The 25666-nt window shown below is 40.2% G+C and overlaps 1 protein-coding gene across 2 annotated transcripts in view; it reads right to left on the bottom strand.

Moving 5' to 3' along the window:
- Window positions 1-271: 271 nt before the first annotated feature.
- The window catches only part of LOC116264574 (thiosulfate/3-mercaptopyruvate sulfurtransferase 2), a 44881-nt gene continuing 19486 nt past the window's right edge, over window positions 272-25666 (bottom strand). For both annotated transcript variants that reach the window (XM_031644878.2, XM_031644877.2), the window contains exons 3-12: window positions 19796-19855; window positions 4991-5053; window positions 4746-4870; window positions 4471-4633; window positions 4049-4108; window positions 3686-3744; window positions 2479-2560; window positions 2192-2255; window positions 1614-1681; window positions 272-696 (exon numbers count right to left, since the gene is read on the bottom strand). In XM_031644878.2, coding sequence (XP_031500738.1) covers window positions 601-696; window positions 1614-1681; window positions 2192-2255; window positions 2479-2560; window positions 3686-3744; window positions 4049-4108; window positions 4471-4633; window positions 4746-4870; window positions 4991-5053; window positions 19796-19855 — 840 coding nt within the window. In that variant the 3' untranslated portion in view covers window positions 272-600. The remainder of the gene's footprint in view (window positions 697-1613; window positions 1682-2191; window positions 2256-2478; window positions 2561-3685; window positions 3745-4048; window positions 4109-4470; window positions 4634-4745; window positions 4871-4990; window positions 5054-19795; window positions 19856-25666) is intronic.

The raw sequence follows: 25666 nt of genomic DNA, 5'->3' as shown, positions 1-25666 counted from the left end.
CAAGGCAATTGACAACGGAGTTGGTTAATATCGTTTTTCCCGCAAAAAGAAGAACAGCATTTATCTTCCTATACTATTGAGATTCGAAAACCAAATTATGAAAATAATCCATCAAACAAAATGATAAATGGAGTTTGATAAGCATGGGTTTGTCACCACAAGAACCATTTATCCATCTATACCGTTGAGGTTAGGAAACTCGATATGAAACATTCCTTCCATAGGGCATACTTCACAATTATAGGTGTTTTGAAAAACATAGACCCAGCAATTTGTAGAATGAAGCAGTGAATTATTATACAACCTTAGAGATACATTAATCTTTAGTTGGTGACAAACAAATTGGCGTAATCCAAGAATTTGCATGCATCCAAGCCAGGGAAAGGCGCAGTTCTAACGACTTGGGGATGCTTATCAAGCTTCAGCTGATCAGCAAGATGGACACTTCCTGTCTTCTGATTTGTTCAACTCATACAGAAATAGAAGAATTGTCTTCCCATTTGAAACAGTGACTAGAAAAGATGTTTATCTTGGCCTTGGTAGATTCAGCCATACATCCCCACAACATTCTGGGAGAAGCCATAACCAAGGTGAAAGCAGTTAAGCAGTGGAAACTGGTGTGTCGGGATGTCCTCCCCATTCAGTCCAAGAGCCATCATACACTGGAACATCGGTTTTGCCAAGGCGATGGAGCCCCTGAAGAGAAAATAATGAACATCAATCAACTAGAAGCCAAGGCTTAAGAGCCACCAAGATAAAGAGATACAATGAACATAAATCAACCACTTTCAGTTGAACAAAATATGACTAATTGACTAGAAAACATTATGGAAAGCAGAATCATGGAGTGAAGCTCTTCTAAGATCTAGTGAAGCAAGAAACATATGAATCCAGAAGTAAAAAAAAGAATTGAAAAATATATACAAATGTGAAAGTAGTTTCCAGTTTAATTTTTTCGAAGCTGTAAACATAATTGCACAAGGACTAGCCAAAAAGCCACAGAGATTTCTTATCAACTTTTCTAACTTCTTAATTAGTATCCGATTATAAGATTTCATTCATAGAATAATGTTGAAAATGCATCTGAAAACATGTTAAAATTGTGTATTCCCAAAACACACTATCTCAGTTTCAAAACCATGATGACTATCATCCAGGAATTAAAAGTTGTTAAAAGCATGTGAAACAAAAATCATCTTCATGCAATTTTATAATTACCAACCTAAAAATTCATTTTTCAGAAAGAAATAGCTTGCTATGGAACTATATGGAATATAAATCAACCAGAACTGCTCAGAAGCAGATAAAAATAACCATTTCATGACTTTAGAACTTTTCGACTAGTGAAAAATAGAAGTGGTTGGCAGAAAGATTGGTGAGCAGGACAAGCTGTGGGTTTGGAACTTCAGGGTACTGACTAGCCATAACAAGAAAATTTTACATTGACGTGTTGCTTTAATTCAGTTATAAAGATAAACTCCCTTGAATATAGTTTACATCCACAAAGATAAAATCCCCTTGTTCTAGCATATGCACTTGAAAATCTTAATTGTAAATCTTGATACATAATAAGAGTAATATGTTACCCATGGTATAAGCATCCATCAACTTACCAATGCAAGTATGCAAGCAGTAACACCAGTTCCACAAGAAGCCACAACAGGACGATCAAGGAACAAACCTGTGACATGAAGGACATGATAGAGTCTATATAAGGATTGGTAACACAAAACTATGGCAAGGTAATCAACCAAAGCAGAAGTCATAAACATTGAAGAAATGATAACGATTCATACATGATGCGCAAACACCTGTGAGCCAGAAACTAGGGATCAATGTAAAGGAGAGAGGAGGATCTGTTGCTCGACAAAACAACTTTTCACATCAAAAGTACTATACAGAATTACTAATGAGGCCATGACCTTTTGACAGCCATGAACGCTCATGATACAATATTCTGATATTTTATGATTATCATGTGCTAGGGTTTGACATGTATAAAAAATTAAACCTCAAATCTGGAAAACTGCAGTTTCAGTTTCAGGGTGAGAACTATTTAATCTTAAATTTTAATAGTCAAATCGGTTTCCAAGGATGCATCTTGAACCACATTAAAGCAAGTCACCTGCTAAATAAAAATAAGTGGATCCAAGGTTACAAAGTATAGGGTGTAAACTAAAAGAAACCTCACCTTCTCCCTCAAATACTTGTGTAAGCTCACTTGTGGGTAGTAGGCACTGATTGTCATCTATCATCTGTGTACATCAAGAAATGATTTTAAACTTACAACATACTCATCAGGAGACCAAAGCAAAAAAGAAAAGAAAAAAAAAAGTTCAAATTCAATTTAATAAACTTATACATATAAAGATTATTAGCAGTTATCACATGGCATGCTCAATGTGTCAAAAGAAGAATTAGAGCATTGGTGTTTAACAAAGAGGACGCAATATGACTGAAGGTGATTATTGAGCACACCTTTGGGAAAGGAATGCATTTACTGCCTGGCACATGACCACCTCGTACACCTTTTCGGGGCTCAGGAGCTATACCATCAAACCTGTGACAGTGAAATCCCATTCCAACATGTTCTAAAAAGAAAATATACACTTAACTTTGTGTGAAGTATAATAAAATGGAGTTTCTGCAACCCATGGACTAATGACAGTTTATGATCTTAAACTTTTGAAATATCAAAATAACAGGTCCCTCTTGAAAATTGCAGCTGAATAGCAAATGCATTTGCAAAATTTTCAAGACCAAGTGAAACCACCAGCCAACCCCTATAGCTTCAATGAGTTATGTTTGTGTTGAATATCTAACACATGGACAAAATTAACTCGATTCCATAAAAGGAACACGAGTACCACAATAATCAAGTTAGACTACATTCCACTTTGATTGGTTGACCCTTTGGCTCAGTTAAGAAACAAGATCAGATTGAATGTTGATTTACAGTGTAAAGAGAGGTGTAAATGGAACTCAATGTGAGCGGCTCTTTTCTGTGCATACACTTAAATTTCAGCAACAGATGCATTTGGTGCATGCATGCACATGGTCATACATATATACACTATTCTACAGTGTACAGTCATAACAAGATTTTATGATTGCTCTTAACCAAAATTCTGGAACAACTTTAATCAGTTCATCTTCAAATAATAACAAAATGTTCTGTCAGAAACTCTTCAGAAGATACCTATGGCTTTAAGCAAATATTGTCGAGCTTTAGAACAACCATCTACAGACAAGGCTAAGTTGACTAAAAAGCATTAAGCAAAGCATTTGGACTATTTTATTATCCTCTCATTTCTGGTCAAAACTTCAAAAACTTTTCCAAATCAAAATTCATTGTCACATAAAACGCATATTATTAAAAAAAACACTTATAATACCTGAGAAATAAGCCAGCCGTATAAAACGGTAATTAAACGCGTCTTTTCCAAAAAAAATACCAAAAAAAAAAACGTGAAAAACGCGTATTATAGGCATTTTTTCCACTTTGTTTTATTAATGTTTATTTTTTTATAATTTTCAGGATTAAATGTTTTAAATTTTTAAAAAATTTGCATACCATATTATACCGGAGAAATTCCTCGCCGTATAATACCCGTACAAGATATATGTGGCAATGGATCAAATGATGATGAAAGGTTGAAGCACCATGATGCATAAGATACAATACCTAGGCTTTGAACGGGCATCAATATGCTGGTGTGTTCTCTCTTCAATGTTTTGCTTAACCTGAAACACGAGTTCCTCATGGATGAAGGAAAATTCAATATAACTGCAATGTATATGTCATTCAGATGGAAGGAAAGAACAGTAAAACAGAAAACTTTTGTGTGTGTGTTTGTGTGTCTCAATGGAGAGAGTGAGAGAGTCCATAGTTGGAAACCAAAGTATCACAAGCACATTGATGTGAGAGCCCACTTATACATATGTGGCATTCAGAAGGAGAAGAAATCCTAAGAAGCTTCCTGGACCATTTAGAAACAATTATAGGAAAAAGGAGAGGAAGAAAAGATGACCATCCTTGACCCCCTACCTGCTCAAGCGACCAAATCAAATGTGGTTGAAACCTTGCTTGAAAAGATGTAGGGACAACCTGTATAGAAAATAAACCACATAAATGAATACAAATAAACACAAGATAACAAAGAAAAGATTGGCCTTTATGGTAGTGTGCATGACAGCACCTACCGTCATAGTGAACAAGCAGCTAAAATATACAATTCCCCAGGAGGATGCCATAATGCACTATTTTCTTTGAAATGGATGAGCTTGTCACATTATGAGGGTGAACATCATAGGATCCGGTTAAGGATCAGGAGATGACTTGATGTAGTAAGCAGATACACAGTTTACGGGTGAAAAAGACATGGATATTCTTAGAAGAAAATGAATAGCTAAAAAACTCGGGACAAAAGAGAAAAAAAAGAAAAGGCAGACCAAGGATGAGAAACTTACTGCTTTTCCTTGGTAGACCTTTTCTATTGCTTCACTTGCAGCACTAGCCTTGACAATCGAATCATCAGAGGCACTGGATTCAACATCATATCCAGAAGCTCGCCATCTTGGCAAGCCTCCATCCAAAACCCAAATTCTGTCATGACCAAAGACTCTGAACATCCTGGGCATGATCAGTTGTAAGTTTCTATGCTAAAAGAAAGTTTTTATGTAGATAAACAACTAGACAACGCATCAGAACTAAAAAAATTCTACCAATTCAGCCAATATCTTACCACCAAACACGAGCTGCACTGAATAAACCCTTTCCATCATAAACAATCACACCATCTTGATTCTGAATGCCAAGGGCAGAAACAGCAGCTGCAAAAGCATCCTCAGATGGCAGCATATGTGGCAACTGATTCAAGATGATAATTACACAAATGCCATTTACATCAACACACATAGCAAAGAACATATATGACTACAATGAAAAACAATTAAGGCTGCGAAATAATTTGCATAGAAGAAATCTCACACTAGAGTTCCGATCTGATATACCATCAACATCAAAGAACAGTGCACCAGGAATATGAGCCATCTGCAAGCAAAATAAAAATGTTAAGGAGCATGAAAGTTCTTCAAATAAACGCACAATGAGCACACTAAGAACAGTTAATATTTTCCGCAGGAAAAGTGAGGCAGGAACATAAAATCACTGCATGAGTTAGAGTTGTTAAAAGGAATGAAGATGCTGCAAAGTAACAAAGATGCCCACTTCATGTTTTCTGCTTCAGTGCGATCAATTTGAGCTAAAGAAAATTTTCAAGACTCTGACAGCATATAAAAGTGTAAAGCCATAATATAATCTTAAGATTCAAGGTAAACTAAATCAAAAGTCTAAGACAACCATAAACATTTGCAATTTCACCATTTCCCATTAAGGATGTGTGTGTTTACCATCCACCTAGCACAGCAAGTCAAAAATGAAAATAATAAGCCCCTGTAGTTTCTGGTAGCCAAGTAAAAAACAGAAGCAGAACATCACATACAAGTATTGCAGGATTCATTGTGAATAACCAATCCATTACGCCCACTTCCTTCAATCTCTACCTTCAAAACAATAAGTTGGAGATAAAAGATCCCACAAGGGGAAATCCATGCCTCATCTCATCCTCCTCAAGCAATCTTTGTCTATACGAACAAGTCAGGTCCTAAGTCATTAGGTTTTAAAACATTGCTCTAATATATCATTGGAAACAACTTGTAGCAAGAGAACTACTTCAGACCATAGATACAAGGAGATATGGCCTTCAAAGCAACAGCTTAATGGAGACACGTACCTCCTGAACCAATATTTTACAGAACACTAGACCAACTTTTACATCCAAAAATAATAGTTGTTCCAACATAGCTAAAACATGTAAAAGCCCCAATTGGAATCTACAAGAAATGTCAGAGGGAAAAAAAAAAGAAACATTTTCGATAGTTTCTCTAAGAGGAAGTAACCAAGATAATCTACTATTCTTTGTAGGCAATGCAACTATAATTCAACAAAGAAAAAAAAAAGAAGAAAAAATACAGCAATATGGAACATTCTTTGCCACTAAATCTAGAAAGAGTTTTCTCCAGTTCAGATTTTATTTAGTCCTTCCTTAACTATGATAAATCTACTGATAAAAGGCAAGGAAAGGAACTGTCAACTTTAAGTAGCAATGCAAATTTTAAAATTTTTAAAAGAATGATTCAGATATAAGTGAAAAAATAAGATTTGATTCTACAATAAAGAATAGAAGAGATAGTTTAGCATGAACAATTAATTCGTTGTTGCAGCAGCAATTGTATGCATTAGAGAGGAAGAAAGGAAGTGCACTTCATTGAAACAAGGCATGGTTAAGGGAAAAAATTACTTTTTGTTCCTTAACCAACTTAAGTTAGCCATCAAGTCGGTTTATTTGAAATAATGATGGATGAAAAATATGTTAAGTTTGTATGATATGGATCGGGTCACCCAGACCCGACCCATTTGATCCACATGCCCAACACATCATGGGCAGTAGCATACTTGTAAATCTTAATGTTATTTTATGTATTTTATGTTATACCCTAAATTGTGATTAGTATATAATGATAACAAGAGGCAGATGTCAATTGCTACTGCTCTCTTTCATCTCTCTCTTGCTTGGACGTACAGCCTACTTCTCTCATCCTCCTCTTGAATCTAACTTCATTTGGTAGTTTGGCATTAGATATCAAAATCTCACATGGTATCAGAGTGGAGTTTTTCCACTGAGAATGTGCAGTAAAAATCTCTAATTTCTGCCCTAAACTTTGTTTCTTTTCTGCCCTAATCATCAAATCTCTGTTTTTGCCCTAACCCTAATCCCCAAATTTTCTGCCCTAATCGTCCTAATCCCCAAAATTTCATCCCTAATTTGCCTGCATTAATCCGTACCGTCTGCCACTTTTACCCTAATTTTTGTTGGCCACCTAACCCTAATATCAAAATTTCTATTTTCCCTCTATTTTCTAATTATTGCACCTATGGATCCCACCGCAATTCCAGCATCTTGTCATTCAATTTCTCTCCCAACTCATCTCATGAAAGCTAAATCATTCCAACTATTTGACATGGAAACGTCAAATAGTCTCGTTCATCAAAAGTCACTGTCTCTATGCACATCTCAATGGCACCACACCTGCGCCACCTGAATGGATTATGCGAGAGGTGAAGAATGCTGTAGAGCAAATTCAAAAGACCATTACCGAAATCAATCCTGAATATGGGACGTAGATGGCTCATGATCAATCTCTTGTTGCTTATATCACCTCCACACTATCAGAGGAAGTTCTGGCGGGAGTTGATGATGATCTTTCAGCACTTGAATTGTGGAACGTACTTGCTACCACGTATTCTCAAGTATCAAAAGCAAGATTTCTACAACTTAAGAGGCAATTTCAGGATATCAACCGAGGCACACGTTCAGTCTTGGAATATATACATGAAATAAAAAATGTCAGCAATCAACTTGCAAACATAAAGCATCCAATCAGCGACAAGGACAAGGTACAACAGGCTTTGAGTGGATTGGGGTCAGAATTTGATGTTTTCTGCACTGCTTTGGAAGTATTGTTTGTTCTTCCCTCTTTTGAAGACCTGAAAGCAAAATTGATTCAGCATGAAGCAAGTCGTGTACAACGACATGAATTAGTTCATTCTGGCAGTCACAGTGTGTTGGTCACTGGGACCCATGCTTTGCAAGGAAATCGTCCAAGAGTTTGGAACTCACAGGCAAGGATGGGGAGAGGTATCCTTCCTACACCTAACACAAATGCACAGACAAATGTACCACGAAGGATACCTACTTGTTTTTATTGCAATAAAAGAGGTCATGTGAAGTAAGAATGTTGGTTTAACCCTCAAAACAAGGGAAAACAGGTCAGGCGTGACAATAAGGTAGCAGGGTCATCTGTTTCGAACACGATTGCGGCGTCGAACATTTCCCCTTACGTGCAGCAGATTTTAATGATAGCGTTATCTAAAGTCAATCTCAAGCAAAATGAGGAAGTACAATGGTATGTGGATTCTGGTGACGCAAGTAAGCTTTCTAGTGCTCTCCCTTCTTTAGCCAAAGGCTCAGTTGTCACAGGAGATGGTTCCCATCACAAAATATCACATATTGGACATGCACACTTATCCATGACTCATTCCTCAATACCTTTAAAGAATGTTCTTGTTGTTCCAAATGTCAAGAAAAATATCATTTCAGTGTCAGAGGCAGCTTGTCTGTCGGATTTCCTTTAGATAGTATTCGGAAGTGGTTTTCTAGTCAGAAGTTTTCGGTTTTATCTTGGGTCAGTCACGGTTATTCTGGTTGTGTTAGGCTTTTCTTGCTCCTAGGTAGGCGGGCCAACCCGCCTCCCTTGCCTATAAACACACGGCAACGCAGCGGCAGTGTGGAAGGCAGAGTTAGAGTCTTCGACAGAGTCGGGGTCAATTTAGAGACTCAGCGTGCCTTGGATTTCATTCAGTAGCAGTTGGATTTCGTGAGAGTGGCAGTTTTGAATTCGTAATTTGGATTTCCTTTCATAGAAGTTAAGAACTGTTTCCTTGGCGTTGGTCGACTTACACCCTCCAAATGGGTAAGTCCAAGAAACAATCTGTAATCGAGGAACCCATCCATGAAGAGGCGACAATGGGCCAAGAAGAGCCCCAACAAACAAACTCAGTAGAGATTCAGGACGTTGCATGGGCCAAAATGCAACACATTGAGAGAAAGATGGTCAAAATGAGGCGAGACATGGAACGGCAAGAGGACTATAGAAGGAACGAAATGGAAAAACAAAAAGCAGTTTGGCGGAAAGAAATGGATGAATTTAGAGTCATGTTCCAGGCTCTTACTTCGTCCCAGAACATCATACAAAGAGAACAAGAACCACCAATGTAAAGAGTTCACCAGATTACAGTTGGTCGAAGACTATAGTGAGGACAGTGAGAGCGAGTCAGAATCGGGTTCCTCAGAAGAGGAAGAGGAAAAAACTCCAGAAACAAAAGCCCCTAAAGTCGAGTCAAAAGAAGAATCTGAGGGGGCTTACCACTCGATGATGGACCCTCACAAACCCAACGCAATGAGGGTTAAGGGCACCATCAATGGAAAGAAGGTATTGATCATGCTTGATTCTGGGGCGACCCACAACTTCATGAGTGTGGAAGCCGCCCAAGCTACGGAGATACCTCTAGTTCCGCTCAAGCCTTTGCCAGTCTTAGTGGGAAATGGATCGCGCCTTTCTTGTTCGCACGAGTGTAATGGAGTAGAATTGGTCATCCAAAAGAAACCCTTCAAGATCGACTTATTAGTGCTACCCATCGAAGGAGTTGATCTCGTACTTGGGATGACTTAGCTTCAAACCCTTGGACTCATCACATGGGACTTCAGGAATCTTCGCATGACCTTCACCCAAAAAGGAGAAACTAAGCCCACTACTCTCACGGGCATTACCAACACGGTTAGTCCCAAGGCTGCATTAAAAGCTATTACATTAGAGCAGCCAGCTTATTGGGTAGTCACCATGGCTACCGATGTTCCCAAAGCGGAAGAGATCGAAGAGGAGCCAGTTCCGGAAAAGGTCCAAACAGTTAGATCAGTTTTCAGATATCTTCGCCGAACCAAAAGGCCTACCTCCCTAAAGGGCCTATGATCATCGGATTATATTAACTCAAGCAACCGAACCAGTGAATGTAAGACCGTACAGGTGCGGATACAATCAAAAGGCTGAAATTGAGAGGCTAGTAAAGGAGATGCTTGAAGGAGGCATCATACGACCAAGTGCCAGTCCCTTTTCTTCACCCGTCTTACTAGTGAAGAAAAAAGACAACACTTGGAGGTTTTGTGTGGATTACAGAACCCTCAACGAAGCAACAGTGAAGGACCGTCACCCTATTCCGATCATTGATGAGTTGTTAGATGAGTTAACCGGGCGACCATCTTCTCCAAGATAGACCTTAGAGCCGATTATCATCAAATCCGCATGCATAAGGAAGATGTCTCTAAAACTGCATTTCGAACACATGATGGGCACTATGAGTTCCTCGTCATGCCCTTTGGACTCACAAATGCACCAGCAACGTTTCAGAGGTGCATGAATGATGTGTTCAGAAAGTACCTCCGCGAATGATGTGTTCAGAAAGTACCTCCGCGACTTCATCCTTGTATTCTTTGACGACATCTTGATCTACAGTGGGGATGAAGACCAGCACGCTGAGCACTTGGCTGTCAGTCTTCGGGTGTTAAGGGAACACCAATTATATGCGAAGATGTCCAAATGTAGCTTTGGGCAATTTTCCATCGCATAGCTTGGACACATTGTGTGCCAAGAAGGGGTTCGGGCAGACCCCGATAAACTAAACGTCCTGGATAGATGGCCACTGCCCAAGGATTTAAGGGTCTACGAGGCTTCCTCGGTCTAACGGGATATTATAGGAGGTTCATCCAAGGATACAGAATCATCGCTCAACCTCTTACACAAATGTTAAAGAAAAGAGCTTTTCAGTGGACCGAAAAAACAAGGGCAGCTTTCGTCAGGCTTAAGTCAGCCCTTATGACAGAACCTGTGCTCACACTACCCGATTTCAACAAAACGTTTACTATTGAAACTGATGCTTGTGACGTTGGAATTGGGGCAGTCCTCGGCCAAGAAGGGCATCCTATCGCCTACATGTCAAAGGCCCTAACCAGTAGGGCAAAGCCTCTCTCGAATTATGAGAAGGAGCTTCTAGCGATAGTGATGGCAGTAGAAAAATGGAGGTCGTACCTCATAGGGCGCAAATTTGCTGTTAGAACGGACCAAAACAGTCTTAAGTATATGCTCAAGCAAAGGGTATCCACACCTACCCAACAACGATGGTTGGCAAAACTCTTGGGATACGACTTTGAAATTGAATACAAGAAAGGTTTGGAGAATACGGCAGCAGATGCCCTATCCCGCTTCACCGAGCAGCTACTCGCGTTGTCGGTAGTGGAAACCAATTTGTGGGAACGTCTAGCAGCAGAACAACAAGCTAATCAGAACCTCAGGTTGATCAAGACGTCAGTCTCACAAAATCCCGGTTCCATTCCCCTCTACACGGTTAAGGGCGATTTGTTATATAGGAAGAACCGAGCAGTGGTTCCTTTTGAATCCGAGCTTAAAAGAGAATTGCATCATTTCCATGATTCTCCAGCCGCAGGACATGAAGGGGTTGTCAAGAACCTAAGCAGGATTAAGGCCAAATTCTGGTGACAAGGATTGAAGGCCGAAGTGCAAAGGTATATCCGCCAATGTACAGTTTGTTAAAGGGAGAAATATGAGGCCATCAAGCCTCCCGGTCATCTAAATCCCCTCCCTATTCCCACGAAGCCATGGACGGACATAACCATGGATTTTATAGACGCAATGCCTCGTTCAGAAGGCAAAGAGACAGTTTTAGTCGTGGTAGACAGACTGACCATGTACAACCATTTTGCACCGTTGCCACGCATGTACCAAAGGCCAATGGTGGCTAATGTCTTTCAGGAATACGTTGGTAAGCTCCATAGAATGCCGCAATCCATAGTCTGCGATAGATACTCGATCTTCATGAGTGCATTCTGGAAGGAGTATATGAAAACCCTAGGTACAGAGATACAGTTTAGTACTGCTCACCACCCGCAAACAGACGAGCTAAGTGAGATTGTCAACCGGTCTTTAGAGACTTAGCTACGGTGCTTCGCAGGGGAAAGACCCAACTCGTAGGTGAAGTTTTTACCATGGGCAGTGTGGTCATACAATACAAGTTGGCACTCATCCACGGGCATTACTCCGTATGAGGCAGTCTACGGATTTCCTCCTCCAACAATACCTCGGTATGAAGGAGGCACGACCACAGATGATAATGTAGACTGTGAGTTGCGCACAAGAGAGGAGGTTTTGGACTCCCTTAAGTAGAACATTGCCAAAGCGCAAAACATGATAAAGCAAACGTATGACAAGGGAAGAAAAGACCGTGAGTTTGAGGTCGGGTAGCACGTTTGGTTAAAGAGGCTTCCATTGAAGCAGAAGTCTCTTATGAGACAGCCTTATTCGAAGCTTCTCCGTCGTTATTATGGACCGTATCCTGTCATTCAAAAAGTGGGTAAGGCAGCATATCGTTTGGGGTTACCTAGAGAAGCATAAGTTTACCCTGTGTTCCACGTCACCAGGCTGAAACCACATCACGGGGATGTGCCCGCCCTTATTGAGCAGGTACCAGATCAGTTACCCACACCATATCGTATTCTCAAGCACAGGTATGTACAAAGACAAGGAAGAACGAGACATGAAGTACTGGTAGAATGGGGAGGTCCCGATCGTGGAACCTCTTGGGAAGAGTATGAGTCAGAGCTTTGCGGACAAGCTCAATTTAAGGAGGGGGGGATCTATTACGGACCATACTCCAGGTCCTAACCCAATCATTGTGGACGCAGACCCACGGATATGATGGCTCAGACACTACAAGGCGTTTCGGAAAAGCTTAAGGAGGTTAAACCAACACTCGAGCTGGTTGCAGTGGGAGGAGTGGGTGTTGCAACAAGGGCCGAGTGCGAGCATCAAATGGATAATTCCAACGTCACAAGCATCAGTTTCAATAGTAAACGTTTTGTTGAAATCAGGTAGTGTGAGCACAGGTTCTGTCATAAGGGCTGACTTAAGCCTGACGAAAGCTGCCCTTGTTTTTTCGGTCCACTGAAAAGCTCTTTTCTTTAACATTTGTGTAAGAGGTTGAGCGATGATTCTGTATCATTGGATGAACCTCCTATAATATCCCGTTAGACCGAGGAAGCCTCGTAGACCCTTAAATCCTTGGGCAGTGGCCATCTATCCAGGACGTTTAGTTTATCGGGGTCTGCCCGAACCCCTTCTTGGCACACAATGTGTCCAAGCTATCCGATGGAAAATTGCCCAAAGCTACATTTGGACATCTTCGCATATAATTGGTGTTCCCTTAACACCCGAAGACTGACAGCCAAGTGCTCAGCGTGCTGGTCTTCATCCCCACTGTAGATCAAGATGTCGTCAAAGAATACAAGGATGAAGTCGCGGAGGTACTTTCTGAACACATCATTCGCGGAGGTACTTTCTGAACACATCATTCATGCACCTCTGAAACGTTGCTGGTGCATTTGTGAGTCCAAAGGGCATGACGAGGAACTCATAGTGCCCATGTGTTCGCCCCGGTTAAGGTCTATCTTGGAGAAGATGGTCGCCCCGGTTAACTCATCTAACAACTCATCAATGACCGGAATAGGGTGACGGTCCTTCACTGTTGCTTCGTTGAGGGCTCTGTAATCCACACAAAACCTCCAAGTGTTGTCTTTTTTCTTCACTAGTAAGACGGGTGAAGAAAAGGGACTGGCACTTGGTCGTATGATGCCTCCTTCAAGCATCTCCTTTACTAGCCTCTCAATTTCAGCCTTTTGATTGTATCTGTACCTGTACGGTCTTACATTCACTGGTTCAGTTCCTTGAGTTAATATAATCTGATGATCATAGGCCTTTTGGTTCGGCGAAGATATCTGAAAACTAATCTATAACTGTTTGGACCTTTTCCAAAACTGGCTCCTCTTCGATCTCTTCCACTTTGGGAACATCGGTAGCCATGGTGACTACCCAATAAGCTGGCTGCTCTAATGTAATAGCTTTTAATGCAGCCTTGGGACTAACCGTGTTGGTAATGCCCGTGAGAGTAGTGGGCTCAGTTTCTCCTTTTCGGGTGAAGGTCATGCGAAGATTCCTGAAGTCCCATGCGATGACTCAAGGGTTTGAAGCCAAGTCATCCCAAGTACGAGATCAACTCCTCCGATGGGTAGCACTAATAAGTCGATCTTGAAGGGTTTCTTTTGGATGACCAATTCTACTCCATTACACTCGTGCGAACAAGAAAGGCGTGTGATCCATTTCCCACTAAGACTGGCAAAGGCTTGAGCGGAACTAGAGGTATCTGCGTAGCTTGGGCGGCTTCCACACTCATGAAGTTGTGGGTCGCCTCAGAATCAAGCATGATCAATACCTTCTTTCCATTGATGGTGCCCTTAACCCTCATTGCGTTGGGTTTGTGAGGGTCCATCATCGAGTGGTAAGCCCCCTCGAATTCTTCTTTTGACTCGTCTTTAGGGGCTTTTGTTTCTGGAGTTTTTTCCTCTTACTCTTCCTCTTCCTCTTCTGAGGAACCCGATTCTGACTCGCTCTCACTGTCTCCACTATAGTCTTCGACCAACTGTAATCAGGTGAACTCTCTACATTGGTGGTTCTTGTCTCATTTCTCCTTGCATTTGAAGCACAACTTCTTGCGCCTCAATTACTCCATTTCTTTCGGGGTAATGTACGTGATTGGAGGTTTACGGCCCTGGGTGAGTTTAGCTTCTCCCTTTTTGTGATAGGGAGTCATGTCGTTTCCCCTTGAATGAGAGCCCGAGGGAAATGACGATTTCTTTTTATCAAACTTGCAAGCTTTCTTTAAAGCTCTTTTTTCTTCCAATCTTTCCTCAAAAATCCTAGTCATTGCAAAGCATTCGTCCATACTATCATAGCGTTGGGTCTTCATGTCTATTTTGATCTCACTTCTGAGACCACCCTTGAACGCACCGATGAGGGACCTTTCTGTCCATTGAACCATACTAGCAAGCCTCTCAAATTGTTTCTGGTAGGCTTGAACCGTGGGTCGTTTAAACCAAATTTTTCAAATCCTCATCATAATCTATATAAGTTGAATCTCCAAATCGAAGTTGAAGACCTACTTTAAATTGTTCACAGGTTGGATCAATATGTTTGTGGTGGAACCACATGTACCAACTAGTTGCATTGCTCGACATATGCATAGTGGCGGTTTCAATCCACTCCTCCCTGGCCACGTGTTGGCAGACGAAGTATCTTTCTGCCATAAACATCCACTCTCTTAACCCTTCACCATTGAACTTAGGAAATTCATAACGGACGGTGGGCGTCCGCTTGGGCTCTTGCCATTGACTCCCTTATGACGACGAGGAGGGGTCTCATCTTCTTCTCCATCAGACTCATAATAAGTTTGGTTTTGACTGCTATGAGCAAACCGAGGAGGACAATTGGAGTTTCTGTGTTGGTCATCGTTGGTTTCATTGTAAGGACGGTTCAGAGGACCATAACATAAGGGAGGGACTCCGTTTCCTGCTCTCCTTGTTTCATTAAGCCTAGCTCCTTCAAGACTTGTACCAACGTGGGAGACATTAGGATCCACTTCGGTTACCACAAGAGGGCTTGGGGGGGCTCCCAGGACTCCTTTTCCTTTTTCGTTGCCCGTGGGTTTAGGACCTTGGGTGGTCTGTTCTCCTTGTATGATGTTCTGGGACGAAGCAAGAGCCTGGAACATGGCTCTAAATTCATCCATTTCTTTCCGTCGGGCTACTTCTTATTTTTACATTTCGTTCCTTCTATAGGCCTCTTACTGTTCCATGTCTCGCCTCATTTTAACCATCTCTCTCAATCTGTTGCATTTTAGCCCATGCAACGTCGTGAATCTCTACTGAGTCTGTTTGTTGGGGCTCTTCTTGGCCCACTGTCACCTCTTCATGGATAGGTTCCTCGATTACGGACTGTTTCTTGAACTTACCCTTGAGTTTACATCTTCTTCTGTTTATGTTAAGGATGCTTGAACAAAAAAAAACATTCGTTGAGGGTGTTCGCAAAGGAGACATGTACGTCATTGAAGAAGCTTCAAAAGTGTCTAAGTCCTGTGTTTCAGATTTATCTTTCCCCAGTCATAGTGAAGTCAATGTCATCTCTTTGGCACGGTCGTTTAGTACATTGTAGTCGATCTTTCATTCAAAGTCTTGTTGCAAGCGGACTATTACAAAAGTCCAATCTAAATCCTGTCAATGAGTCTAGCATGTGCTCAAGTTATCATATTTGTAAGAGTCATGCTCTTCCTTTTCAATCAAAAAACAAGCGAGCTTTAAAGTTATTTGACACGATATATTCTGATGTTTAGGGGCCTGCTACTATTTCTTCCTCTTCCGAGAGTAGATATTATGTTGTTTTCATTGATTCTTATTCACGTTACACTTGGATTCACTTCATGAAGAGCAAGTCGGAAGTTTTAGGCTTGTTCACTCAATTCCATAACTTGGTCCAAAACAAACACTCTAGTGGTGGTGAGTTCATTTCAAATGAATTTACTGAGTATTTACTAAATCATGGGATCACTAGACAGATTTTCTGTCCACACACACCACAACAAAATGATATTGCTGAAAGAAAAAACAGACACATAGTTGAAAGTGCTCTAAGTATGATGCATAACACGGATGTGCCCATGACTTTGTGGACTGAAGTTTTTCATACTGTTGTTCATGTTATTAATCGACTGCCACTAGAAAATCTTCATTCTATATTTTACATCAAAAACAGCCAAATTATGATGAGTTGTGTGTTTTTGGATGCATCTGTTATGTATGTTTCTTTGAGAAATAAGTTTCAAGATCAAGCTGTCATGTGTAGATTTGTCAGTTATGCAGAAAATTATAAAGGCTATCGTTACTACAATCCAAAGACTAGACGTGTGCATATTTCATGACATGTATTTTTTGATGAGCTCAGGTTGAAAGATTTAAAGGAGTCACATGCAGCACTTAATGTAAGAAATGATGTATATGACTCATGGTTGAATGCTGAAATATTAAGCCAATGAGCATATACAAACCATGCACAAAGTGACAGGATTATTGGTAAACCCGAGACAGCCACAAACACTCAAATGGACAACGTACCTGCATCTACTCAGACCAACAACACGAACATGACTTCACCTAATCGGTTTTAAGGTGTGGTGTATAATCGACGATCAGTTCCAGCAACTGATCCAGAAACTACCACTACTTGTCCACGTAGATCAAAACGTGTGCGGCACCCTATTGATAGATGGGTCAGTTATGATAATTTTTCTTTGGATTTTCAACTTTTCATGACAGAGTTGAACAAAAAGGTGGAGCCAAAATGCTATGAGCACGCGTGCAAAACCAAATATTGGATCAAGGCCATGAATGAAGAAATGGCTGCCTTAAATGAATGTCAACCTTGGTAGATTGTTCCTCGTCCAGATGGTAAGAATATAGTGGGCTCAAAATGGGTTTACAAACCCAAGTATTAACCTAATGAAAGCATTGATAGATAGATATAAGGCTCAACTTGTGGCTAGAGGCTTCACTCAGCAGTACGGAGAAGTTTATGATGAGACTTTCAGTCCAGTCATCAAGATGGGAACGATCTGGGTTATCATCTCTCTTGCCGTCTCATATGGATGGAATTTATATTAGTTGGATGTTAAAAATGTTTTTCTTCATGGCTTCCTAAAGGAAGAAGTATATATGGAATAACCTCCAGGTTATGCTACCAATGATCTAGCCAAATGGGTGTGCAAATTACAAAAATCACCGTATGGACTTAAGCAAGCATCTCGCTCATGGTTCGATAGATTTTCCTTTCATATACAGCAGGTTGGTTTTCTCAGATGTTCACTTGATCATTCCTTATTCATCTATCATTCAGGTGAAATTACCACTTGGCTACTCATATATGTAGATGACATAGTCCTTACTGAAAATTTTTCATGTCATATATCCCATGTTAAGATGGTATTGCAACAAGAATTCAAGATAAAGGATCTCGGTGAACTACGGTATTTTTTGGGAGTTGAGATTGATAGAAAAGGTGACACATTAACCCTTACGCAGCATAAATATACTATTGATATTTTGGATAAAGCAGGTATGACAAATTGCAAGCCCATAAATACTCTTAGTGTTCCTCAGTTGAGAGTGATGCATACTCAAATCCTAGTTTTTATCGGAGTAAAGTTGGCATGTTACAATATCTCACTTTTACAAGTCCAGACATAATATATGCAGTGAATCATGTATCTCAGTTTATGCACACACCCACAGAGGGGCATATGGATGCTACCAAACGCATCTTGCGTTATCTTAAGGCAACTCTTGGGGATGGACTCGTCTACACAAAACAATCAACTGTTTTGCATGGCCACAATATCTTCACCTACACTGATGCAGATTGGGCAGGTGATCCAGATGATAGACTATCAGTTTCCGGTTATTGTCTCTTCCTTGATTCAAACCTTATTTGTTAGAGTAGCAAGAAACAACATGCAATTACTAGGCAATGGCTGCAGGCACAGCTGAAGCCTTATGGTTACGTCATTTGCTTGGGAAACTCTCACTTTCCATTGCCCAATCGTTTCTATTTTGTGACAACCAAAGTGCGATCAAGATTGCCTTCAATCCTATTTTACATAATCGCACTAAACATATAGAGATTGATCGACACTTCATTCGTCAAAAGGTTGCGGAAGAGGAGATTGTTCCCACTTATATAGCCACGTCTCAACAAGTGGCTGATCTTTTTATGAAGGAACTCACAGGGCACCGTTTTTGGGAATTGAAGAACAAGTCGTGCATGATCAAACCTCATGCACAACTTGAGAGGGGTTGTTAAGATTGTACGATATGGATCGGGTCACCCAGACCTGACCCGTTTGATCCACACGCCCAACACATCATGGGCGGTGGCATACTTGTAAATCTTAATGTTATTTTGTGTATTTTATGTTGTACCCTAAATTGTGATTAGTATATAATGATAACAAGAGGCAGACGTCAATTGCTGCTGCTCTCTTTCATCTCTCTCTTGCTTGGACGTGCAGCTTACTTCTCTCTTCCTCCTCTTGCATCTAACTTCATTCGGTGGTTTGGCATTAGTTTTCAAAATCTTACAAAATATGGTATATATTAACATCTCAAAAGAACATGATGAATTTGAAAAGCAAGAAAAGGACAATTTTGGATGATAGTGGATGAGAGAAGGAATACATGGAAACTACTCTATCAAAAGGCATTTGAGTCTTACACCATAGAGCTTAAAAATATCCTAAAGGTTAAAATTCAATAAGGTGCTTTGTTTATAACATTTCTGCCTTCTACACGCCATTGTGTGTTCATCTTTCCCTGACCCATTCAATCACAAGAGTCTAGCCATCTCAAGCAAGGGTAAAGAATGCATGAAGTATAAAGATGCCATCAGGACCTTTTAATAATTGATGACAACCTAAAGAGTTAAGGAGCTCTTATGAATTCTAGGAAAGAAATGTTCAGAATTCAAATTGATGAAGAAACAACGGACATATCAAATACTTCTAGCTCCCACTAGCCAGCTGCTAACTCGTATTTCTATGAAGCCCCATGATACCACTGGCAAAAGTCTTATGTTAGGCAGGTGTTTGGCAGTCAAGTATCCTAGGTTTTTTTTTTTTTTTGGCTAGGCAGGCATTAAGCAAAAACTAAGAGAAAATTGCAGGTTTACAGCCTCTCTGAAAAGTTACTTTTTAAGTTAAGAGAATTGTGATTGGCTTTAAGCCTCCAAAAGAAAGGAGGTCAAGAGTTTAATATCATTAATACATCTTCTGCCATAAGTTGCAACATTTTGGGATTACTTTTGGTTGCCAAGAAGGTTACCATGGGGTTTTATACTTTGAAACAAATGAAATAGGAAAACATGCACCCATGTAGTTACCAAGTTAAAGGGAGGTGTTTCTTGGAACATCACCTAGGTGAAGTGCATTTCCAGCTAATTTGTCAAAATCAGAAGACAGACACAAGTCGATCAATCCCCTAAAAGAACTATTAGGCTAATTAAAATAAAATCAACAAAATAACAATCAAGTGCCAAAAACATTGGAAAGCGTAAAATGATAAAAAATATCATTTGTGAATCAAATAAACCACATAGTTCGCGAAACAAATACCTGATATTCTTGTAGAGGATTTCTTTTCTCATCTGGCATGTACCAGGAAGCATCCAAAACCTGGATTAGACAAATGAATTATGGATGGGCACTTAACTTGGAAAAGAGAAAAAAATCTGCTCAGAGTTTCAAACTAGATAGGAGAATCACATCAGCTCCAAGTTGCATGTCAGAAAAAGGACAACATAACTAATACACCTAATCAGTAAAACAAATTGTCTGACAAAACAAGGCTAAGCATGCCAAAATGAACCAAAATAAAACAAAAGAAACATGAACCAAAACCCATAATCAGTATTGTTGGAAGTGTATGCTTCATGCCTCTAAGCATATACACCTAAAGGCAAAGCGCACTTTCACAACCTTGAGGTGTTAAGGTGGAGTCTCTTGGAATGAAGCATGTGCTTCAACGTAATGAAACACATGCTTTGCTTGAAGTAAGCCTCAACAGTGATGCACATGCTTAAAGCCTTCCTATGAAATTCTTAAGAAAACGTATTTTTTAGTAACTTTCTTCCTTGCTCTCTCTGTCTCTGTCTCTCAGTCACTCTCTTTTTTTCCCGTTGCACCCTCTGCTGAACCTCTAAAATGCCACATGAAGCCACAAAATGGATGAACTCTCTCTCCCCAACCCTCTCCTGTGATCCCACCAACCCACAAAAAAAAAAAAAAACGAACTCAATGAGTGAAGGCCACCTGCAGGCAGCCCTCCTTATCTTTCTGTAGCCAATGGCCCTCCCTTTCTCTTCAATTTTCTTTGTCTCTCTATGGTTATTATTTTACTTTCACTTTTATCTAGTTATTATGAAATTAAAGTACATTGTAATTTGTGTGTAACTGTACATTTCCTGTTAACTTTTTTTTTGTTGTTGTCTTACCAAATTAAGGTGGTTAAATGTTATTTTTACATTGCTTTCTTACTAAGTAATATGGTGATAATGGGCGTCTAAACCTCCTGCAAATGATCAAGCAATTTCCCACACACGCACATTCCCAACACGAGGTCAAGCTTGAGAAAAACTCCTCTAACCGAGAGGTAAGTATCATTAACTTTACATCACCCTATGCCTTTAGGATAACAGTGTATATACTGTTACACTGGTCGCAAGTATGAGGAGAGAGCAAGAGCAGTAAGTCATAACATTAATCTGCCCTAATCTTTTATTAAAAGAGAAATAGGGTAAAACTGAACAATTACATAATAGGTCCAAAAATAAAACAAATAATAATAAAGAGCTGCTCCTAACTATTTAATATTCCAAAGAACCACCTAACGTAAATACTATTCAACACTCCCCTCAAGCTGTCAGCTTGTCACAACATCTACAAAACTCAGTAATATGTAAAGCATTAGTAAAAATATTAGCTGCTTGCTCTTCCGTCACCCATGTCGACATGACTCGGGTGCGGGTGCGGGCACGGGTGCGGCTCAGATTTGCACCCAACACAAGTGAGTCGGGTGCGGCTGACCACACCGATCATTTTCGTCCATTTTGGACACGCACCCGACTCGTGTTTGACTTGAGTCGGGTGCAATCAAGCAGTGTCAAGCCTATTTTGTCCTTTTTTATCATTTTTATTTTTTCAACGTTAAAAAGAGGGTTTAGGGCACGATCATATACCCTCTTCCTCTTCTCCTATGCGCTCTTCCCTTGCGTTGGCTTTGTTGGTTTCATTGAAGCATCTAGCGGAATGAAAGTCATTTCCGGCAACTGAGGGGGTCGAACAACTGTCGGCAACAACGTGCGATGGGTCTTCGAGTGGAACAAAAGACTTCTCTGCCCTATTTCAGTAGTATTGTCGTCTACATCTTTCTCAACCCTATTTTCGACAAAACGGCTGTTTTTCTATCTGTTTTTGGCTTGCTTCTGCCATTTGCAGTTCCTCATTGCACTCTTGAGTTTTGTATTTTATTTTGTTGTGCAAGCGATTCAACTAAGGACTCATAGCATATGTGCTTTTATTTTTGTGTTTTATGCTTAAATCGGTAAAGGTTCACATTTGGCCGTTAGTTTTTTCACTTTCTCAGTTTTGTGTTTTACTGCAACGATTGCTATTCCTTGTTTAGCATCTTTTTTCCATTCCTGTGTTCTGACCTGGTTTTGTTGTTTTTTGTTTACTTGTTTAATGTTTATACTTTGTAAGCATGTTAATGCTTAATATGTTACATTCATATACACAATACATTCTAACTTATATGTAATATATAATATTCATATATAATTTATCCATAAAGCTTGTAGTGCAAAGTGTAAAGACTATAGTGTATACTCTAAATTTCTTAATTCTTATGTGTGTGTGTGTATGTGTGTATAATAAATTAATAATAACAAATAAAAATTCTTGCCGCACCACCACACATAAATTTTTGGGATATGCCACTCCGGCACCCGCACTTATGTGACATAGGCTACATGTATGGTAGATATGATTCCTCTTGGACCATGTCTCTGATGTAGTAGCAACTTACTTCAATGTGTTTTGTTCTTTCATAAAATACAGAGTTATTTGCGATGTAGGTGACAGCCCTGTTATCACAGAACATCTTCATAGGTACGGAAGAAGGAATACCGAGACTCTCAAGTAAGGATTTACACCATGTCATTTTTGCAGCAGTTTGAGCCATAGCTCGATACTCTAACTCCACACTAGACCTAAAAACAACATTTTGTTTCTTGTCTCTCCAAGATATGAGATTTCATCCCACAAACACACAAAACCCTGTGGCAGACTTTCTATCATCAATAGAGCTTGCATAGTTTGCATCACTGTAGGCTTCAACATCATAAGACGTACCCTTTCTGAAGAAAAGACCTTTCCCAGGAGAGAACTTCAGATATTTGACAACCATCATTGCAGCATCGCAATGTGCCTTTTTTGGTCTTTCCATGAATTGGCTAAGTTTTTACATAGCAAAACTAATAACTAGCCGAGTTACAGTCACATATAGAAGCTTACCAATCAACGATCTGTAGGATCGGGAGTCTACTCCTTCGGACTCATCATCATAGAGGTGTATTCGTGTATTCGTAAGAAGAGTTGTAGGTTTTGCCAACATTCCTGTGTCCGCAAAAGATCAAGTACATACTTTCTTTGCGGTAGCACAATACCTTCATGACTATGAGCAACCTCAAGGCCAAGAAAATACCGCAGCCGGCCAAGATCCTTAGTAACAAAATGTTTTTAGAGAAACTCCTCCATTAGTGCTATCTCCTGCTTACATTCACCTGTCATAACAATATCGTCTACATGAACCACTAGCACAACGATACCTCTAGAAATAGAAACGAACTAGAGAGTTTTACATTCCCAAATCCCATAATAGGAGAAAGCCGCCATCAGCAAGCCCTAACATGTTGAAGCGGTAAGAATCTGTGCAATGAAGTAAATAGATGAGGCTGACTGCAATAGTGTTTTGAAGCCCCAGAATCAACAATCCACATGACACCTGGTTGGTGAGTAATACTACCAGTAGCTAAAGCAGAATGCATCATAACAGTACAGAAAGTTGCAGATGTCATAACAGGGAGAGACCGCTGCGATAGAATCTGATCATACTCTACTTTGCTCAAGGTCAAAGTATAGTTATCAGGAGTCACTACGAAAGGAGTCTCCCCTAGTGGTGTGACCGCTCGAGCAGATCTTACTGGAGTATGAGTAATAAAGGTCCCTCTACCACCTAAAGGACCAGATCCTCTGCCTTGCCTTGAGTTGTGGAGACAGGACGGCCATGTTTGTCCCAACACCTATCTTCTAAGTGTTCCAACTTTCCACAATAAGTACACTGAAGTCACCCTCTCCCCCTGCACTGCGGCCTTATCCTCTTCCCCTAGAGGCCTGTCCACATCCTCCAGGCACTGCTAGGGCTGCTGCAGAAGCCTCACTCAGAAGCTGAGAAAGAGAAACAGCCAGTCGACTGAGTCTATTATGTCTCAACAAGATCTGGAATCTCAACTCCAGTAGGCATTTGTAGTTCAGCTACCTCAAACTTAGGCGACAAACCAGCCAAGAACTTTGCCACCATTGTCTGTTTGAAATGTGTCTTGTAGCATGCCTAACAAGGAGGCCGAAGGGCCTTCAGTCATGCATATGCTGCTTTAACTAAAGCAAGGTATTGAGACAATTCCAAGTCACCCTGCTGCAGTTTGAGAAGTTCTTCCTCAACTTTTAAGATTTTAGAAAGACTCTTGTCATGGGAATAAGTCTGTCTCAAGAATGTCACATGTGCTTCAAGAATGTCATGTGTTTCGTAGTCGTATAATAAGCAAGAGTAGGGGCAATATCAGGTTGCACACTATTCATAATCCACAACATAACAATGCTTGGCATACTTCCCTGTTTTAATAAATCGGTTCATCCTCCTCAAAGACGTGGTTTTTTCGATGCCCTACAACTGACATAAGCATATGAAACCAAATTTCATAAATGTGTCCATCTAATTTTACAATAGAACCATAAAAAAATGGATTGCCAACAACTTTATACTCATTATGGATCTCGTTCTTGGTATCATCAGCCATATTGAGCTGTTGTCCAATAATTCAAAGTTCCACAAATCGATAAAAAAAAAATTGAAGCAAACTAACAACACCACAATCCCCACAATCAAGCAGAAATTCAACTTAGCATATAATCACTTTTGATTATTTGATTCAGCAACATATAAAACTAACTTCAGAATAAGAAGACAGAAACCCACTTATTTTCGAATATCAACGACACTCAAGAGGGGAACGTATGCAGGTTACATGGAACTTTAGTAAAGAGACGTGGGAGGGAGAGATTTTCTCCATTTGCATCAAGATTTGCCAGTGAAGAAGCTTTATTTCTTGTTGTGGGGAGTCTCGGGACGGTGGAAAGCTTGGAGAAAGAAGCTTGAAGAAGAACAATCTGTAATACTTGATGACCTTGAGGACGATCTTGATTTTTTGAACCTTGAAGGAGTAGCAGAGATTATTGAAGGAGAGGCTGGAGAGCAATGGAATGTTGGTGGCATTCCATTTCCAACGGAGGGGAAAAAAGCACTTCATGAAGAAAATGAAGATGATCATGAAGATGATGATGGAAATGACGATTGACGAGGATTGTTGTTGAAACTTGAATGAATCATGATTGATAACTGTAGAAACACGCAATGGAAGAGGAAAACAAAGACAAAACATAAGATATACGTGGAAAACCTCAGGAAGAGGTGAAAAACCACGGAGAAGCTCTAACCTAGGGGCAAAACCGCAACCCTAGGAGAGAGAAGATTATTTCCACTTAATCAACTAATTTACAATAAGTGGAGATTATAAGAGAGAGAGGTAGAGAGCCCGCCTAGGGTACCGAGCCAGCCTTGGTATCCGCGCCCATGGGACCGGGTCCATATCCGGACCTGGTTCCCTATTACAAGATATTTTAACACTCCCCCTCAAGCTTGGCATACATGTCAAACATGCCAAGCTTGCTAACATTCTTTTCAAATTGAGATGTACATAAGGCTTTAGTTAAAACATCTGCAACTTGATCTTCAGACTTCATATAAGGCAAGATCAATTCCTTTGAATCTATGCATTCCCGTATGAAATGGCGATCTATCTCCACATGTTTGGTTCTGTCATGAAGGACAGGATTATTAGCTAGGTTAATCGCAGACTTGTTGTCACAATACATCTTCATCTTCTCTTCCATTTCAACCTCAATATCTGCTAGAAGAATCTTTAGCCATAACATTTCTGTAACCCCCATAGCAACTGCCCTGTATTCAACCTCAGCACCGAATCTATAACAGACTTCCTGCCTTTTACTCCTCCATACCACCAGGTTACCCCCCAGAAAGATACAGTACCCTGTGGTAGACCTTCTAGTATCTGTGCATCCTGCCCAATC

The sequence above is a fragment of the Nymphaea colorata genome, chromosome 11 (genome assembly GCF_008831285.2).
Source record: "Nymphaea colorata isolate Beijing-Zhang1983 chromosome 11, ASM883128v2, whole genome shotgun sequence".
Classification (NCBI taxonomy): Eukaryota; Viridiplantae; Streptophyta; class Magnoliopsida; order Nymphaeales; family Nymphaeaceae; genus Nymphaea; species Nymphaea colorata.
The sequence above is the reverse complement of the archived record's forward strand: the minus strand, read 5'-3'. Positions and strand labels throughout refer to the sequence as shown.